This window comes from Panthera leo, chromosome A1 (assembly GCF_018350215.1).
Source record: "Panthera leo isolate Ple1 chromosome A1, P.leo_Ple1_pat1.1, whole genome shotgun sequence".
NCBI lineage: Eukaryota > Metazoa > Chordata > Mammalia > Carnivora > Felidae > Panthera > Panthera leo.
Window position 1 is genome coordinate 196,241,137 of NC_056679.1, and position 19,685 is coordinate 196,260,821.

Sequence of the window (19,685 nt, forward strand, 5' to 3'; positions counted from 1 at the left end):
GTGTGAGCTCCTGGGGCTGCCAGCGCCCGCAGTCCCTGCCCATCCCGTCTGGGACGCAGGATCCCTCTGTGAACAAGTTGGAGGCAGAGAGAAGGAGGACGGCAAGGAGAGAGCTGGCCACCCTCTGACCAGCAGCTGTGCCCCGCAACACCGAAGGCCAGACCGAGGGCGGCCCCTCCTGGCAACCCTGCTCCTCCTGCAGGATGCTTTGGGATTGAGGCCACTCCTCATCCCTGCAGCCCCCTACTCCCCTCCGTTCTCCTGAGGCTCCCAGAGACTGCAGCTGTCCTCCCTGCTCTCCTACCCAGCGCTTGCCCCATTTGGGGTCCAGCAAAGTCTCTCTGTTAATGAGAGGCCAGTGAGGAGGACTTCCTGGAGGGGGTGACAGCCCAAAGCTCAGGACTGTGCCCACACCCGCAGGCATCAGCAGCAAGGTAAGTGCTGGGAGAAGGGGGGATTCCCAACCCCTTGTCCTGTCCCCTTGCGCCAGCCTGTGCCTTCTTGGGTAGGTCAAAAAATGGAAAATATTTTTAACAAAACCAGATGGGAGGAGGCCGGGAGGCTGTGGGCCACGTCAGGGCTGGAGGAGCTAGTTCTCTCCTCTCCTGCTCAGGCTGCTTCTGGGGTGGGCGGTCTCAGTCTCCATAGCCCTGCTGCCCCCTGCCTTCATCAAATGAACCCCAGAGGTTTCTGGGTGCCAACGGAGGGCCTCCAAAACGTAGCACTGCCTGACGGGGCTGGGGAGAGCTGGAAGGAGCTTGAGAGGGGCATTGGGAGGTGGCAAGCAGGGTACACGGATAGGGGACCTCAGAGCCATGGCCCCTGTCTCTGGGCCCAAGCCTTGTCCTTAAGAATCCATCTGGCTCCAGGCCAGCCGGCCGCCAGGCAACCTCTTCGGATTTAAATGGATTTGCAAATTTTCCAGATTCCTAAGATGTCCTTCCAAACCCCCAGTGGCTGGGAAAGTGCGAAGGCAAGGGGGCTGTGGCAAGGCTAGCGGTCACGCAGCTGGGGCTGTGGGGCTGGGGGTCTGGGACCGGCCGTCAGATGTGGGGGCCCCTCTGTGAAGAAGGGGGTCAGTCGCTGGGCCCTTCCCTCTGGACTCAGGCAGCTGCTCAGGCCGCCTTGCTGTCTCCCTCTTTCCGGATGCTGCTTTCACTCCATCCTAAAACATGAATCTGATCACGATTCCTTCTTTGATTCTCCCCTATAGAAAGCCCCAACTCCTAATAGTAGCTGTCATTGACACTTAACTGCATGCCAGGACCGCGTGGAGAGCTTTATGAGCATGATCTCACGGAACTCACCAGCAGCTCCAGAGGCAGGGACGGATTTTATGTTGGTTGTACGTGTGAGGTTCACAGCAGCTACAAAACTGTATCACGCTGCTACTAAGTGGCAGAGCTCCGGGAGATAACAGGCTCCCTGCCTCATTTCTCCAAACCTGGGCTTTGTTGTCAGTCAGATCCCAGGGTTCTCAGGAGGAGTAAGCACAATCCTGCCTATGAGAATGCACTTCCTCATCCCCTCCATTTTCTTTCAAGGACCTTGCCTACTTCACCTCTTCCAGGCAGTCTTCCGAGGTTCTTCCAGTCTTCCAAGTGTTTGTCATGCCCTTTTGCCTTGTTGCTTGGCCTTCTCTTCCTGTTTGTGCTCTGTGTTCTGTCCCCAGCATCTGCCGGCGGTCAGTGGAACCGAGAAAACGTGCCGGGGAAGGGAGGAGGGGCTCCCCCGAATACCTCCTGTTCCCAAATGTGAGACCAGAACCAGGCCCCGGCCTTCCCTCCGGTGACCTTCCAGAGCATCATGTAGTTCCTCCAGACTGCATTTTTCTATGTCAGACAGGGAGGAGTGTCCCTGCCCGCCCCTGCAATCCCAGAGGGCACAGAGGCCTCTAGTGAGATATCTGAAGTCACACAGTCCTCCCCTGCCTCCATGCAAGACGCCCTAAACCCGCAGTGCTCCAGGATGAGGATCGTGTTGGTCACTGTCAAGGAGGGCTTGCCCTGTGCCAGGCCCAGAGCCTGGGACCTCACCTACCAGGTCTTGGGAATTGGTATTGTTGTTACCCCTATTTTGCAGACAAGGAAACCAAGGCCCAGAGAGGCTATGTGACTTTCCCAGTGTCACACAGTTAGTAGAGTTGGTACTTCGCCCGTGTCTGCTTGAAAGCAAAGACGTAACCCTTTGCTACCCGGGGAGCCCCAGGTCAGAAGGAAGACAGGCTCCATCCTCCCACATAGGCTGCTCCTGGCTCCGGCACCTTCTGCGGCGGTTAAGTTCAGCTTCAGGTCCCACCTGCTCCCAGGTCCGCCAGGAGCCTGGCCTGGCCCTAAGTGAGGAAGGAGACCATCTGGTCAGCACCTTCCCTTCAGGGGTGATCAGGCAGCCCTCCCTCCTCTGTGGGAAGAAAAGCTGAGACTTGTAATTGCCCACAGATGTGGGACAGCGGAAAGCACCGTAGATTCAGAGTCAGGAGACCTGGCGTTTGTCCTGGCCCAACTCAAGTCCACTGTGTGGCCAACTTCGGGTCCCCATGTCCTTTTTCCGGGCTGCATCCACATCTCGAAGGCAGTGGGCACCATGCGTAAACGACGTCAGGTTTGGGCATCAGATGACTGTGCATCAATCCCTAGTTGGCTCCTGGCTGGCCGGGTGACCCTGTGTCTGATTGGGCATCAGTCCCCTCCTCTGTGAGCAGCAGGGAGGTATGTAGGCCGTGTGAGTATAACATAGGTAAGGCGCTTGCACTTTACAGGGCTGGACCTAATGCCATTGGCTAAGAGAGGGTCGCTGCTCTCTCTGCCTCCTGCACAGGACTTGGCGGTGAAAGCCGTCTGCGATCCACAAAGGGCAATGCCCACAGAAGGGGCTTGGATACCGTGGGGATTCTAAAGGCCCAGTTCCATCTTCCAGGCACAGGCTGGTTCTGAGACCAGCTGCCTTCAGGACTGAAGGAGGGGACTTGTGCCTTGCTTGGGATGGGCTACTGAGTGTGGTGGGGAGGGTGGAAGGAATGAGAGGGTCCCCTAGACTTCCCTGAAATGCCCTTCATGCCCACCTTACTTCTTCATGCATGTTTCAGAACGCTGTAGGCAGGGGGCCCTTGGAATGGGGGGAGATCTTCCTCCACTGCTTTCCGTAGGCCTTCCTGCCCTTCCCACACCCCCCCCCCCTCCCCAGGGCAGAGTTCATAGCACCTCAGCTGGGAAGTAGAGTGGGCAGGGTGATATAACAGGGACACCGATTCCTGAGCGGTTCTGTTGTGCCTCCCATCCATTACTGTGAAGTTCACTGCTGGGTTCCTTGGGGCTTTGAACAGGCCCAGCATTCAGAAAGCACTTAATAAATATTTGCCAAACTAATATAATCATCACAGCAACCTCCAGGCGTAGATAGAAACCCTCTCTGTTTTATACGAGGAACTGCCCAGAGAGGTTAAGTCAGTTGCCCAACGTCCCACAGCTAGGAAGCCATAGAACTGGGATTTGCATCCGGGTGTTTGTGACTCCAGAGCGCAGGATGAGAGGCTGGGTGGGGCACAGGCCACCCCTGGGGATGCAGCACAAACTCCGAGAATGTGCCGCAGCTGCGGAGGCCCCTCAGAGTTCCAGAGGTGGTCATCAGACCCTGGAACACATTCTGTGTGACCGCGGGTGAGTCAGTCCTTCTCTGGGCCTCAGTTTTCCCATCTGTGAGACCAGGAGGCTGAACAAGATGATCTCTGAGCTCCTTCCAGGCCCCAAACAATTCCAGGATTCCAAGCCACGCCAGCCCGGATTGGCAGCCACACAAGCTCTGTTGTGTACTCAGGCATCATGCATATTTAACTTCACAATGAAAGGGGTTTTTCTTACCCTTTCTCCATCCGTTACAGAAAGAGGTCAGGATCGATGACCACTAATGGAAAACTGTAACCTGCAATAAAGAGGGGGAACTTTCTATAGTTAGAGCAGCCTGTTAACGCACTTGGTCTCTCAGGGAGCTCTGAGGGTGTGTGCCTGCGGAGCCCGTTTTCCTGGGATACAGAGGAAGGAGTGTAGGGAGGTGTGCATGTTGGGGTGTGGATGTGTGGATGCTGTGACCCTTTAGGCCCCTTCCAGTGCTGATGTTTCGAATCTCATATGCTCTGATTTCAAGAGGAAGAAGGGCTTTGGCCCAGTGGTGGTTGGAGCAATGATGGGGTCCCGAGGCAATGGAATGGTGTGGGGACCCACGCCCCACCTCTGGGTGGGCGCGGGTGTGGAATCGACACAGTTGTTGCTTCGAGTGTGAGGGTCTTAAGGCGACTCTCACACTTAAGATCGAAATCTCCCAAGATTTCAGACTCAGAGCCCACAGGCAAAAGGGCTTCCTGAAGCCCCAGGCCCTTGCCCCAGGAACCCCCCTTCCCAGATGCTTTCTGGGGCACCCTGCCCCCAGCCTAGTGCAGGAGGCTGAAAATCAAAGTGTATTTTGCTTTAGCTGCATTAATGCCATCTGCCATCTCTTCTCCTTGCTTCAGATCAGAGCTATTTGATGTCTCAGGTGCCCCAAAACCTTTCATCTGCAGGAGGTACCAGCTTCTCCGCCCGATGATGGAGACGGTTGTACTTTAGGAAGTGGGGGCAGCAGGGCCAGGGAGTCCGTTCTTGAAGGTCAGAGATGAAAAGGACTCTGGGGGTTACCTGGTCCAACTTGCTTATTCTATGGGTGGGAAACTGAGGTCCAGAGAAGGGGAGGGATGTAGCTCAAGTCGTACAGATCATCTGTGATAGCACTGAACCCGGGACCACTGAGCTGGGCATGTGCTGTGGCTTCTCCATCCACGTCTGTCATCCAAGGCTCACTCAGCCCCAGTCCTCCCCTGTGTGAGGTCACAGGGCAGAGTTTGGGCTAAAGAGGAAGTGTCATTTCCATGAGGGGTGGGACCCCCCCCCTCCCCCTCCCCCTCTCCCTCCCCCAGGGTAGTTTTGTGGACCATGGAGCTTTGATCATATCACTTCTCCATTCTGGCCATAAATTCCTTTTATACACATGAAGGGGAGGCCGAAGGAGCAGCTCAGTGACCCCAGAAGCTCCATCCCGCTTTGCCCTTAGCCTCTGCCAGGCTTCTGTGGCTGTTTCAAATCCTTGTTGCTGCCCTGGTAGCCTTCCTTCTTGAGAAGTAGAACTGAAAGACTGTGGCCTGCTAGCTTCTCCACTCCTGAGACTGAGCCGAAGTTGGGTGGGTGGGGGGATTCCAGGGTCAATGCACAGGGCAAGGCTCCGCTTTACAAACCTGTCACAGCCCTAGCTCAGGGCACCGGGCTTGAAGGGAAAGGCTCACATCTGACCCAGCAGACCGTGGGCTTCTCCCCTCTTACCTGTATTTGTGCCCTTATAGGTTCCCAGGCTGGGGCCTGTCTGCTGAATGGGTAGTGAAACAGTGATAGATAAATGCATGGAGAGATGAATAAAACAGACGGGCAGCTGGCTGGCTGGACAGTTGGCCTCCCCTTTAGTCCAGGGAGCAGGGATGACCTCATGTGCATTCACCATGGGCAGTCACAGAGGCCTCCATGCTTCGCGGGGGCCCCACACTTGAAATTGTTAATATTGTAACAAGGGGCCCCACAAATTATATAGCTGGTTCTGCCAGGGGGTTTAGGCAGGGTTTGAGATGGCTTCATGTCCGAAACTGGCGTCTCTGCCTCCACTGTCCCCATTCTAATCCACGCCCTCCCACTGATGCTAACCTGCTCCTGTCATTCCCATCTGAGGAGCCCCTCCTCCCACAGTGCTTGGAGTTGGGCTGTATTGCTGTCCAGCCAGCAGCCAGCCGCCCCCTTCCCCACTACCAATGCCCTGAAAGGTTGGCTTCCTCATGCCTGCAGGGCAAAGCCTAAATCCTCACCCGGAACCCCCAAACTTTCCCAAAGTAACCTCTGCACTCCTTCCCTGCCCATCACCTACCTCTTTGCTAAAGAGCCCTGATTTCTGACCTAGAAGTTTTCTTCCTGCTATTTTCCCAGGTGCCCCGAGATCTCCCATTTCGCATGCAGAGCCGCTGTGGAATGTCCTTCCCTGGCATCACCCACCAAAGAACCCCACTAAACCCTGGAGGCCGAGCTGGAGGCCACCTCCTTCCCACTGAAATAATCACATATTCATAATTGTTGCCATTTACTGAGCACCTATTATGTGACAGGTGCTTTTCGTCATCATCTTACCCCTCCCAGCAATGGAAAAGGAAGTCTCTTCTGTCATTTTCCGGGAGGCTGGGACTCAAGAAAGTGAAAGTCAGAAAGGTCACACAGTTACAAGGTGGTACAGCCGGCCTGGAACTTGGACCTGGATTAAGTGGCTTCAGAATGGAACTGCTATACCTGGTCCGGCTGGGCTCCATGTGCTTTCCATGCCCTGGGTGGCATCAGGGTCTCCTTTTGCCCTCTCGCCAGCTGGTCCCATTAGCACCCAGGAGGGAAAGAGTCCACATCGATTGCCCGTCCCAGCTCCCCAGCTTAGCGAACCCCGAGGTGTTAGGGGACAGCTGAGGCTTGAAGACCAGAAGGGCTGACCCTACAAGGCCATTTGATCCCTTACGCTGTGTAGGCATCTATTAAGCATCTACTGTAAAGCCTAATTCTGAATTAGGAATTTGGAGGCTCAGGGCGCCTGGGTGGCTCAGTCAGTTAAGCGTCCGACTTCAGCTCAGGTCATGATCTCGTGGTTCGTGAGTTCGAGCCCCGTGTCAGTGCTGACAGCTTGGAGCCTGGAGCCTGCTTCAATTCTGTCTCTCTCTCTCTCTCTCTCTCTCTGTGTGTGTCTCTCTGCCCCTCCCCAACTCTCTCTCTCTCTCTCAAAAATAAACATTGGGGAAAAAAACCAAAAAGGAATCTAGAGGCCTCTGAAAAACTTATTAGGTGTGTTTCCTCATTTGTGGGGGAATCAAATGAAGGGATTAAGACAAAGGTCCAGGAAGGAAGTGGTTGGCAGACAGGGGACAGGAGTCATTGCACTTGGGTTGTGGTCCTGGGTGGGCCTTGAAATCCCTGACTATGCTAGGAGACACCCCGCCCCCACCCTGGCTGAGCCTGCTGGCAATGCCAATCACAACAGCAGCTGCCCCTTCCTAAGGAGCCCTTCTGGAAGGGGCTTTCCTACCTTCTCATTTGTCACGTGCAATCCTTGGCTGACGAGCCTGGCCAGGGGGCCTGGGCGAGTGAGCGAGCGAGTGAGTGAGTGAGTTACTCTCCCGTGAGTGAAGCAGAACGAGGCCACTGACTGGCTGTGTGCCAGGCCCTGTTCTAAGCATTTTCCTTGTATGAACTCATTCAATGGCCTCCACAGCTCGGTGACGAGCCCCGACTTCCAGATGGGAACGCCGAGGCCCAGAGAAGCGGACTAACAGTCTGGGGGAGAAGCGGGGTGCGGGACCGGAGGAAGGGGTGAGAGAGAGAGAGAGAGACGCTGAGAAAAGGAGAGGGAAGTGAAATGTGGGAGTTTTCTCCCCTCTGGCTCTGCCGCCCCTGAGGGGAATCTCAATGCCCCACATTGGCTCCAATTAATGGCAGGGTTGCTCTTCGCTAGCTCCCTCGGCCTGCCTGTGGGCTTGGGCTCTGGGCTGGCGGGGGCAGGCCACGTGCTGGTGGGTCAGGACAAACGGCCTGAGGCCTGCCTGCCCCCTGCCCACTTGGCTCTGAGGACCCATTCTATTTGCGGCCCCCACCCCAGCCCAGGGCTGATCCGGGGCTGGCAGCAGCCCGGGGAACAGAAGGTTTGCTTGTCTCCGACCGCCGCACCCCCCCCACCCCCACCGCCTCCCCAGCCTCAGCCTGGGACCCCTCTCAGGGGCTCCTTTGGCTGCCAGGACCTGGGCTCTCTGTTGCCATGGCACCGGCCAGAGATGAGGCTCTGGGGGGCGGGGCGGGGGGGTGCAGGGAGGGCAGTGAGGGATGGTGAAGGCCCGGAACTCTGCAGCTGCAGAGGTGCTGGGGCCCCTGCAGGGGCAGGCCTGGACCCTGAGCACAGCGGGCCTGTGGCAGAGCCGGCCACACACCTCGCCTCACTGATACTCAGGACGGGCCTCAAGGCAGTGGCTATCCTGGCCAGAGCCAGGCTGTCCTCAGCAAGGACTCCTCTCCTCACCCATGCGCTCTCCGGCAGGCTCTGCGGTGAAGTTGCAGGAAGGTTCTGAGCTCTATCCCCAGCTTGACTTTCAAATTGCTGGGCGAGCTGGGACTCACCCCCACTCACTCTGCACCTCAGTGAGGGAGGGACAGGGCTCCGACCTCAGGATCCTTCGGTCCTTGGGAGCCTGCATTCTGTATGGACCCCATTAGGGTAAACTCACTGTGGACTGTTCCTCCGTGGACAGACCTGTTTCTGGGTGGGAGACAGGCCAGCTCTCGTGGCAGTTGAGCCTCCAGGTTTGGAGTCAGACAAGCCTGAGTTTGCGTCCCCGCTTCGTGGCTTACTGGCTGTGTCAGCCTGGGTAAGTCACTAGACCTCTCTGAGACTCAGTTTCCTCGTCATGAAACAGAAAGCACGATTATAACCCTCTCTCAGCATTGTTGTGAGGACAGAACAAAACCCCCCATGTTACGAAAAATTCTGACTAGCCGGACCTCTGAGGATCCCGAGCCCTCCAAGAGTGGAATGGGTTATGGATGAGGTGGTGAGACGCTGGTCACTGGGCACCACACAGCCTGTTGGCGGGGGGTGGGGGGGTGGGGGGGACGCAAATAGGGAGTATTTATGGCCCCTTCCAGCCCCCAGGTTGTGGGGCTCTCTGCCTGTCTCCTACCCTGTTTTTCAGCTTCAGGCTCACCCTGCTACAAGGAGGGCCTGCACTGAAAGGCGAGGTCGGGAAGCAGAGGGCGAAAGACCAAGGCGGGTGGCTCATTTGAGGCCATGCTGTGTGCCAGGCAAGGGCTTATCGTCTTTACCTCCTGCCTTTGAGAGGCTGTCACGTGGGCATTGAGCCTGGGCGCTCTGGGGTCAGTCCGCCCAGGACTGAGCACTGGCTCCCCTGCCGGCAAGCTCTGTGACCTTGGGCAAATGATTTAACCTCTCTGTGCCTTGCTTTTCTCCTCCGTAAAATGGGAGAGGCAACACAGAGATCATGGATTCTTCTGAGATCATTCACATCAACGGCTTAGCCCAGGCATTGGATACAAACGAAATCAGAGGTAGCTATTATTACTCTTGTTACTTTCAGTGCCTTCTAAGCCCTTGTTCCATTCTGTAGGCGCTCTAGGGGGTCCAGATGGGATCCATAGGACTCTGGTCCAGGGGCCCACTGGGCCTGGGTAGAGCCAGGCCATATGGCCCCGGGGGTGGGGGTGGGCAGCCGTGGGGGACAAGCAGGGAGGCCAGAGAGGCGCCGGAGGAGGCAGGAAGTGTTTGCTCGGCAGGCAGGCCGGTGGACGGGAGCATGTAGAAGCCTCCCTCCCTCACTGACCTCCTTCTCAGGCTGGTTCCCAGCCTGTGTGAGGACCCAGGCCCCCTCCCCTGGGCCCCCAGTGGCCGTGAAGCACACACTGAGCGCTTTCCCACGAACTGTTCCAAGTAGCTGGGCCTGCAGTATCCCCCACCCCCAAGCACTAGCACTCTGGCGGGTGAGGGGGTGTGTGGCAGAAGGGGGGGCTGGGGCTGGGGGGGGATCGGTCCGTTCTTTATCAGCCTGGCTCTGATCCAGACAGATGTTTCGTTTTATTTTGAACTTCCAGAAAATAGGTCATTTCTTTCCATTGTGTCCCCGGGGAGGCCTCCTGGGGCGAGGAACACAGAGTGAGTGACGAGTGTGGGGGCCTCGCTCGGGCCCTGGGGAGCTGGGAGGGCATCAGCCTCCCTGTGTCAGTGATGATGAGCTGTCAGCAGGGCCGGGCCAGGGCACCAAAGTTCTTAAAGGCGGAGTTAAGAAGCCAGCCCCTTCCTAGGGGCAGAAAGTTTCCTTTGGTTGGGGTGTGAGAACAGGAGGGAGGGGACAGACTGGCGGTGAGGAGACAGAAGCGGGGAGGTGCAGCAGGACCGACAGAAGCGACAGAGTAACAGTCCATGGAACTGGCACGGTTAATTCCACCCACTTGGACTTCCAGAACAACGAGCGCCCAGGCCAGCCTCCAACTGAGCCGACTGCTGCTGCTTTGTTTGGGGGACCTCATAGGTACCTGAAAACATTGAAGGTCCTCTGGGTCTAGAAGCAGCGTGGCAGAGTAGAGCCTGGATGACCAAGCTGCATCGCTGTGTGATTTGGGCCAGGTTGGTCACCCTCTCTGGCCTTGATGTGATCCTGAGGCTTGTGGGGGGAGTCATCGTGTAGAGGTGGAGCGCTGAACCTTTACGAACAGACAGAAGTGAGGCATAGGGTTGAGGGTGGCAGGTGGGAGCCCCTTCCCAGGCTTCTACCCCCCCGACCTGTAACTGTGTCCCTGCCCAGCGGACCCTGCAGTCCTCCCTGGCTCCCACCCACGCTGCAGGAGTGCACGTAGGCCTCAGCTCACTTGGGCTGAGGCCACACGGACCACAGTCTGCCAGGTCCAGCTGGTGTGGCCCTCACTCACGTGCCCTCCCAGCTGCTGGCAGGAGGGCTCAGTCCCTGGCTCCAGATGCCTCTTGCCCCCACACACTCCCAGGCCCGAAGCTGGCTGCCTTCTCTGAGCTGAGTCATGACATCCAGGCCAGGGCCCCTCCCCGGCACCCCACCCCCACCCCAGCGTTCCAGCCCAGCCCAGCCGCCTTCCGGAGCAGGGTCCTGACGGCCACAGCATGGCAGCTCTGGAAGGGGCATCCAGGACAGCCCTGCCCACCCTCTGTGCACACGGGGAAGCCAAGGCTCAGAAAGGGGCAGGACTACCTTGCAGGTGGGTGACAGAGCTGGGCCGAGGACCCACATCCCCTTATTCCCCAGCCAGGGATCTGTGCCAGTTTGTCCCAGGGGACGCAGAGTGGAGAGAGGTGTATAGAAGAGAGGACGAGGCTCCCAGGGGGCCACTCGAGCCGCTGTCCCGCTTCTGCCTGCAACTTAGTAAGCCATCTCCTGGGAGTCTCAGTCCCCGTTCCCTGCCTGGCTGGGACAGCACAGGGAAAGTGACTTTGATATAAAGCTTTATGTATGGCAGGGCAGGGGGCGTTCTGTGGGGACAGAGATAGTCTAAGCCCCCGGGCCTCGAGCCCCCAGCCTCACATCAGAGCCAGGGACCTGAGCTTGCCTAGGTCAAAACACTGGGACCTGTCCCAGTTCTTTCTCAGCCTCGGTTTCCTCACCTGTACAGTGGGCACAGGAAGAGGGTTGGATTGGATACATAATCCCCGAGGGCCATGGAGCTCTGAGATTCCATGACTCTAACCCCGAGACTCCATGGCTAGGCCTCCTCCTCCCTCTGGCATCTTGTTTATTCAGAGCATCCCCGGCCTGCCCGGGACTGCCTGCCCCAACGACCCCCTCCTCCCCGCAGCATGCCTTCCCCCCCATCCCCATCTCGCCGCTATTTGTGCCCGGCCTGTCCCCTGCTGCCAGACTGAGGGGGCCTCTTTCCACTCAGGTGCCCCCAGCCCCTCCAAACCCTAAAGCAGCTAGCTGGGTGGCAGTTCCCAGCCCTGCCCCTCTGCCCCATTCTCATCTCAGAAAATGGCATTGTGCCCCCAGGACACACACGCTCCTGGCCCCCAATATTCCAAGTCCAAAACAGGAGCGGGGGCTCATTTGAGCTACTCTCGCTCCAGCGCCCCAGCACCTATCACCAAGTCCTGTGGTTTCTCGGCTAAACAAGTCTCATTGCCATCTGTCTCTCTCCACCCTCTCCCCAGCCCAAACCAAGTAAGCGGAGAAGGTGGTGGTGTAGAGAGAGTTCAGTCTCTGCTGTGCATTCCTGGGCAAGTTCGCCAAGTGCTCCCTGCCTCAGTGTCCCCATCGAAAATAGGAATCATCCTTGTATCCACCTCCCAGAGTTGGCTGAGGAGCAAGTAAAGTCGAAAGAGGCTAAGTGCTCAGAACGGCCACTGGTACAGGAAATGTAGAACACGCACTGGCTTGTGTTCGGTGTCGTGGATGTGTGTTCAGGTGTGTCTGGGCCTGCGTGCACACGCTCTGTGCATATCGTGTGCACACAGCTCTGCACACGTGCACGCTCCCATGGGCGTGTGGGAGGCATGCAGGCGGCAGTCTGTGCCGTGCGCACGTGTGCTGGGCACGGGGAGGGAGGGGAGTGTGTGCACGCGGGGCTTGCGTGGGCAGGCACATGTTGAGTGCCTGCGTGGGGGCTGGGCACACACATGGCCCGCTGCACACAGATGTGTTTCGGAGCAGCGTGCGAGTGAATGTGCAGGCGGGGGTGTGTGCGTGTGCGTCCACGCTCACCGTATGCAAGCCTCCCTCCCTGGCAGCCGCAGAGGCCCTCCTCCCTGGCCTCCCTGTGTCGTGGGAGTCTCGGGACCCCGAGGGAGGGAAGCTGCTGCTGGCGGATGTGGCCAAGAGGGACTGGATTTATTTAGATTAAGGTGGTGGGAAAGGAGTGGAGACTCAGAAGAGCCGGAAGGAGGGAAGGCTGGGCTCACGAGGGATCCCCAAGCACGCTTGCTCCCCTGGACTTGAGGTCCTTGATTCACTGTGAGGAGCTGGGCAATTATTGCATCTTGGGACTGACCTCTGTCCCCCTAATCGGGCCAAAATAAGAGGAATCGTGAGGCCTTCTTGGTCCTCAGCACTCTCCTCATGGGCAGAGGGGGGATCCCTGAGAGTCTCCTCCTTCTCTGTTTCAGGGGCCTCCCCAGGCAGGACAGTATGGCAGGTCGGAGGGTGCCTGCTTCCTGACTGTGACATCCACCTTGTCCCAGGTGGCTCCTTCCTGGATTGCAGCCCTCCCCCTAAAGAAGAGGGAGTTGTCACAGGAAAGCCCCCAACCTCCACATCAGCTGCCTGGACCTCTCTGGGGTTGGCTGGAACCACAGCAGCCTCTGGGAAGCACAGAGGTCCGTCGGCATTAGGTAGATAACTGGGCCTGTCAGGGAGTCATCTAAAGATGGCCTGGGAGCTTAGGTCTGGGTGCCACCAAACTCCACTCTGGTTCTTCCCCGTCCTCCTCTGGCTTGCTGTCCATGCCACCTCTGGGGTTTCCGTATCATCAGCTTACTTGTCTCAAAGTCCCCTGAAAGACCGTCTAACTCCCAATTGTAGAGATGGGAAAAGTAAGACCCAGAGAGGGAAACAACTTGTCAGAGTCCACACGGCATGTCTGTGACCAAATGGTCAGGGAAATTCAATCCACAGAATGAGATGGGTTATGGATTCTCACGTGACTCCAGCCTCACTAATGTAGCCCCCTCCTTCTCATCAGCCCTCACCTCCCTAAACCACCCCAGCAGGAATAATAGTGACTAGAACCTTCTCCCTGGCCAGTCAAAAAAGCAGTTTTAGAACAGGATAGCTCTTTGAGTTGACCCATCTGAACCTCTCCCGATATTCATAGGGAAACTGAGTCCCAGAGAAGGCAGGGGACTTGCTGAGTCTCCCAGCGAGTCTGCGGTCCCTTGTGACTAGAGCCAAAATGCTCATTGCCTAAAGAGAGAAGTCAGTCCAAGATCCCGGGGCATCTATACTCGCTCTGAGCTCTTTTGACCGGCCTATCCTATCCCTAGCCTGATCCTGCTTTTTTGCTGTGTGACTAGGTCATGATTCTGTCCCTCTCTGGGCCACAGCCTGTTTGAGAAGGCCCCTCATGGATTAGAGTCTCAAAGACTCTAAGCTGCCCCCAGCCCGAGGCCCAGCAGGAGAGGAGCCAGGGTCAGGGGAACTGGGGGCCCAGCCGGCATGGCCCAGCCTTCCAGAGCCAGGCCAGGCCTGGTTACAGTGACCTCCCATCTCCAGGCCAGCCGACCAAATTCCTCCTTTAGAATAATAAACAGTGTGGCCAGCCAGGGAGGCTGCGAGGGGAGGGGCAGGGAGGCTGAAATGACCCCCTCCCCCAGCCTGGGCTGCTAATGATTTTCTTTGGCTGATATCTCGGGCAGGAAGGGGGGAGCCAGAGGGGCACCCACCGAGGGGCAGATGGGCCTCCGTGGGGGCTGCTGGCTCTGCCACGGCCCGGCTCCCTCCTGCAGGAGGAGGCCTGGCATCCAGCTGGAGGGGCTGGGGCAGAAGGCAAGGGAGTGGGGGTGTGTGGAAGGGCTGGGCTTCGGGTCTGGGACAGTGGGGAGAGAGGAGAGGGGAGAAATGAGGGGAACCTCAGGCAGGCCAGTCTGAAGGGGCAGGAGGAGGAAGAAGGGCAGAGCAGAGCTGCTCAGGGAGCTTCGTGGGGTGCTGGGCAGAGGGGAGCCTGGGGTCCACCGGTATGTGTCAATGCAGCCCTGTGAGTGGTAAGCTTCCCGTCATCCCTCTTTGAGAGTTGGAGACTGAGGACATAGGGACAGCAGTGGCACAGGAGGCAGCCGCGCCGGGGCTCAAACCGGGACCCTGGCCCTGGATTGGAGAGTAAAAGGGCCAAGGTGGGGAGTGGAGTGGGGGCAAGCCAGGCTTGGCCGCAGGAGCAGGACCTGGCTGGGCAGCCCCTCAGGGAAGTCAGCAGCCCCGCAGCACCAGGAGGCTCCCTGTTGCCCGGTCATGTGGTCACTTCTCACGTTTCTTGCTCTGTGATCTTGTCCACTTCTGGCCTCCTTCCTGTCGATGCCGTGGGCAGACCCTTGTAAGCCTGGCCACTGGTGGTTATTTGGGACCCTCAGATAGGGCTGCCAAGGGCAGGGATCGAGCAAAGACCCACCTAATGCAGTCTGTGTCTCTGTGTTCCTGCCTCTGTCTCTCGCTGCCTCCTTTGGTCTCTGTGTTTGTCTCTCTCTGCCTCTATCATTCCAGGCCTCTTTGTCTCCCTCTCGGACAAGTTCTGCTGTGTCACCCTGGACAAACTTCTTTCCCTCTCAGAGCCTCAGTTTCCCCATCCGGACACTGGGGGTGGGAGACTTGAATTCAGTAGTCTCCAAGGACCTTCGAAGCCTTGCCGTGCAGTGGGGCCTCCCCTGGGCCCACCCCCTGGCCCCTCTCCCCTGGGCCTCCCTGTGTAGCTTGGGGCTGAGTAGAGGGGGCCAGGCACGGAGGTGCCCCCCTACATTCCGCAGTCCTGACTCCCCCGCTTCCCTTCCCACAGCCGCCTCCACTTCCTGTTGTGCTTGTGGAGCCTGTGGGAGTTCTCTGGGCTCTGGCTTACCCCCTCCAGCTCCCCCACGCCTTTCATCACGCTTTCCCAAATATTTGTCCTGGCAGATAAGAGCCTGGTATTGGAACTGTCACCCGGAGGACTGGCTGTTGGAGCTGGAGGGCGCTGGACGCCATCCAGCCCAAGTCCCCTCTCCCACTGTACATACAGAGAAACTAAGGCCCAGAGAGGCCTGGGTTCAGCCAAGGCCACTGGAGAGGTAGAGGCAGAGCCAAAGCAGGGTCCAGGCACCCCAAGGCCAAGCCCCGTGCAGGGGGAGGGGACCCTTGGGCATGAGTGCCCTCTTGGTAATGGGACATGGGTGGTTTTTGACTTCAGCCCCATGGACATGGAGACTGGGTTTACTGGGGCTGGGGTTTACTCTGTAGGACCCACGTGCTAAGTCAGACTTTGAAATGACTCGGCTCGCCCTGAGCCCTGACCCTTGTTTAACTCTGCAGGACACCACGCAGCTCCCGAGCACCATGCCAGTTCCTGTCCTCAAAGGTAGGTACACTGCAGCTTCTGAGTGCCATGCTAGCTCCTGTCGTCAAAGGGGCAGGGGGGCCCTGGGAGGGTGGTGCATGATAGCACCAGGGCCTGGGAGGCAGGGGCCCTGCCGTGCTCTTGAACCTCAATTTCCTGCCTTTCCTGTGGCTCTCAGTGGAGGCCTTTTTCTACTGCCCACTCAACTCAGAAACCTCGGTGGACCCCTGCTTGTCCAGAGCCATTAGCTCAAATCCTTTGCTCGGTCCTCCATACCCCATGGCCCCTCACCAGCTGCCCCCACCCCACTTGCTAACAGTCACCTCCGTCTCTCACCTCTTCTGAGGACTCATTGGTATCAGCCTGGCTGGTCTGCTTCCGGTCTGGGACTCCCCTCCCCTGCCTGGATCTCTCACTGGCTGTGAGCTCCCAAGGCCTGGCTGGGCTTCTCCTAGCACACCCTTCCCTCACTGCTGCCTGTTACATGCTGTCGGTGCTCCAGGGGCTGGGCGGCCGACCAGCTAGTCAATCAATGGTCACTGGCAATCAGTGACCAGCTGACAGCCTACCAAGGATGAAGGATGACTGACTGGCTGGCTGAGCACCCATAGGTCTGGGGGACGTGGCTTATAGAACCTTTCCCGGAGGATATCAGCAGGGGGAGGGGAACCAATCACCTGACCGCCCCTCCCTCCCGCTCACACCCCAGTTCCCTCTGGCTCCCAGTAGCTGCTGAGTCTCTCCTGCCCAGTCTGACCTACTCTGAACTACTGTGCTCCACCCTCCCCGAGCAAGGCCACCTCTGGGCTTTGGATGGAACCCGGGCAGCTGGGGCAGCTGCAGGGAAGGGGCTCAGAAAGTGACCTGGGAAGTAATGCAGGAACTGGAGGCCTGGGAATTGCTTCCCGAGGATTTCCTGAGGCTTTCGGGAGAACATGCCCACAGCCTGCACACAGCATAGCTGAAGGACTCTGAGGCTTAGGATGGAGAGACACTAAGATCAGGAGGCCAGGAGGCTAGAAGGAGTCCCTGGGGACCAGGCACTTGACAAGCAGGCTTCAGAGGCACGGGTTCCAGTCTCTGTTGGATTAGGGAGGTGTGTTCTTCAAGGACTGTGCAGATATGGTCTCCTCCAGGGTCAGCCGCGGGGGGGAGGTGCTGACGCGCCTGTGCCCTGACATCGATGCCTTTTCTCCCAAAGGCCAGGTGCTGTTGCTGCCCCTGCTGTTGCTGCTGGGACCACAGGCCTCCTGGGGCCTGGTCATCACACCTCCGGAGCCAGAGCTTGTCCTCAATATCTCCAGCACCTTCGTTCTGACCTGTTCGGGTGCAGCTCCGGTGGTGTGGGAACGGATGTCCCAGAAGCCCCTGCAGAAAACGGCCAAGAACCAGGATGGCACCTTCTCCAGCACACTGACACTGACCAATGTCACTGGGCTAGACACGGGAGAATACTTTTGCACCTACAAAAACTCCCTCGGGCCGGAGCCTGCTGAGCGAAAACGGCTCTACATCTTTGTGCCAGGTAAGGGCCCCCGCCTGTGTGCCCACTCCCTGACTTCTCAACTGCAGGTGTCTGGGGGAAGCTGAGAGTGCTTAGTGAATACTGTGAGGCACAGCCAGCTTAGAAATGCAGACAAATCATGGAATCCAGCCTGGCTCAGTCCAGGACTGTGTTTACGCCCACCCCTTGGTCTGGATATCTGACTCCTCCCTGCCAGCCCACCCCATTCTTGGCTCCCAAGAACTCTTCATTCTCAGCAGGTTCCAGTATGCTCTCTTTTGGCCTCCATGTCCTAACTTTCCCATTCTCCAAGCCCCAGGTACTAGCTGCCTTTTGACTTGTGGCTTATTTTCTTTCTCACCCTGGTGCTGACCGTATCAAATGTGAAAGCTAGAAGAGACCTCTGAGAGCAGCCTTATTCTATAATGGGAAGACTGAGGGCCAGAGAAGGGAAGACACCTGCTCAAGGTCACACACAGAAATTCAGGGGATAGCCAGAAAAGCAGCCACCTTGACCCTCATTCTTGGCTCCACACCTGGCAGATCCGACTATGGGCTTTCTTCCGGTCTTCCCCGAGGACCTGTTCATCTTTCTCACGGAAATATCTGAGATCACAATTCCCTGCCGAGTGACGGATCCGAGCCTGGTGGTGACACTGCACGAGAAGAAAGTGGATATTCCACTGCCCATCCCCTATGACCACCAACGTGGCTTCTCTGGTATCTTCGAGGACAAGACCTATGTCTGCAAAACCATCATCGGGGACAGGGAAGTGGATTCTGAAGCCTACTATGTCTACAGTCTCCAGGGTGAGCCCCCTTTCTGGCCTGATGCTCAGCAGAGGCAAGTATGACCCTCCGCAGAGGTATAGCCCTTTCCAGTTTTACGAAGTGTGCAATTCCGTTTTTCACTGGATTTTCACTGTAGTCTTGGAAGGCAGGTGGTGTTTCTCCATTTTACAGAGGAAAAACCTGACACTCAGAGGTTACGGGAAGTGTTAGTGGCAGGGCTGGGCTGTACATTGGGTCAGGCAAAGGCACAGGCCTTGGAGCCAGGTGGGTTTGAAGGCCAGCCGTGCGCTTCCCGTCTGAGTGACTTTGCACAAGGCATACAATCTCCGAGCCTACTTCTTCCTCTGTAAAATGGGGGAAATAGTGACTGCCCGCCTAGTGGGATTATTGTGAGGATTAAAGACAGAGGCTGCCTGGTGCGTGGTTGTGCTCAATGCATGTCTCCTATACTTAGATGCCCAGAGAGGACATTGGTTTCAAGACTCTCATCCCTTCTAGAATGTCAGCTCCATGAGGACAGGAATTTTGTCTGTCGTGTTTACTGCTAAAGCCTCAGTGCCTAGACTAGTACTTGGCATATAGGAAATGTTTAATAAATATTTGTTGAATGAATGAATCTTCTACACCATTCATCCCTTCTCTCTCTCGGAACCCCCACCCCATCCCCGAGCCGAAGTGCTGGTGGCTGGTGGTGGCCTCCTCATCCCTAAGCCAGTCTCTCTCCATCAGTGTCGTCCATCAATGTCTCAGTGAATGCAGTGCAGACTGTGGTCCGCCAGGGTGAGAACATCACCATCATGTGCATTGTGACCGGAAATGAGGTGGTCAACTTTGAATGGACATACCCACGCATGGAGGTAACGCTGGGCCAGGGGTTGGAGGAAGGGCCAAGGAGGGAAGGATATCTTGACTTGCAGCCTAACTTCTTGGACGCGGCCTGATTTGGGGGGCTTTCCCCACCTGTCCCTACAGAGTGGGCGGCTGGTGGAGCCAGTGACTGACTTCCTCTTCAATGTACCCTCCCACATACGCTCCATCCTGCACATCCCTAATGCCGAGCTTGGCGATTCAGGGACCTACATCTGCAATGTATCGGAGAGTGTGAATGACCATCGAGATGAAAAGTCCATCAATGTCACTGTGGTTGGTGCGTGCCTTGGGCTTGGCCCCGACCCTCTTTCTGAGCCGGACCTAGACACTGTCACAGCCCCGGGGTACTGTCAGTCACATTCAAGGACAGCTCTAGCTTCATTCAGTACCAACCAGAGCCTATTTCCGGGATAAATCCAAACTAAAACACAATGTCAGCCCCAAATCCAACTCTAATCCCAGCCTAGGCTTTCTGCCTAGCCAGAACCTCAGCCCCAACCAGATTTCTAAACCTAACTGCCATCCCAGGCCCAGGCAGCCCCATCCTCAAATTCAACCATGTTGCAACTCACCTCAGCCGCAATCCTGAGCCAGAACACTCCCGGTAAGAACAACTCCAGTCCCAATCTCAAACCTGGCTCCCAAACCAGTATCACCCCTCAGTTTGGCCCCTGCTTCCGTCTTAGTTCCAACGTCAACCCCAGCTCGGGTAACTCCATCTCTCGTCCGGCTCCTAAAGCCTGAAGCACCGCCCCCAGAAGGCTGGGCTCCTTTGGCATTCAGTTGATGCCCTGCCTCCGGGAGCCCCGCCTCCAGGAGGCGCTGCCTTATTGGTAGCCGGGCATAGCCCCGCCCCCGGAGCACCGCCCCTGACAGCCGCCCCTTGC

General features: G+C 57.4%; 1 protein-coding gene and 1 long non-coding RNA gene across 5 annotated transcripts in view; one reads left to right on the plus strand and one right to left on the minus strand.

Moving 5' to 3' along the window:
- The window catches only part of PDGFRB (platelet derived growth factor receptor beta), a 37,555-nt gene continuing 17,870 nt past the window's right edge, over window positions 1-19,685 (plus strand). Inside the window, exons 1-6 of one of the 4 annotated variants that reach the window (XM_042949314.1) lie at window positions 1-434; window positions 15,608-15,653; window positions 16,834-17,157; window positions 17,680-17,946; window positions 18,658-18,785; window positions 18,901-19,075. In XM_042949314.1, the coding sequence (XP_042805248.1) occupies window positions 15,632-15,653; window positions 16,834-17,157; window positions 17,680-17,946; window positions 18,658-18,785; window positions 18,901-19,075 (916 nt within the window). In that variant the 5' untranslated portion in view covers window positions 1-434; window positions 15,608-15,631. Of the gene's footprint in view, window positions 435-10,143; window positions 10,225-10,802; window positions 10,827-15,607; window positions 15,654-16,833; window positions 17,158-17,679; window positions 17,981-18,657; window positions 18,786-18,900; window positions 19,076-19,685 lie in introns of those variants that run through there. The other 3 variants (XM_042949324.1, XM_042949332.1, XM_042949340.1) reach the window with 3 other exon arrangements.
- Window positions 9,688-19,670, minus strand: LOC122226341. Its single transcript, XR_006205590.1, has 5 exons — window positions 19,371-19,670; window positions 17,673-17,792; window positions 16,497-17,000; window positions 10,134-10,301; window positions 9,688-9,898 (listed from the first exon to the last, which is right to left on the minus strand). It is a non-coding gene; the product is annotated as an uncharacterized LOC122226341 (long non-coding RNA).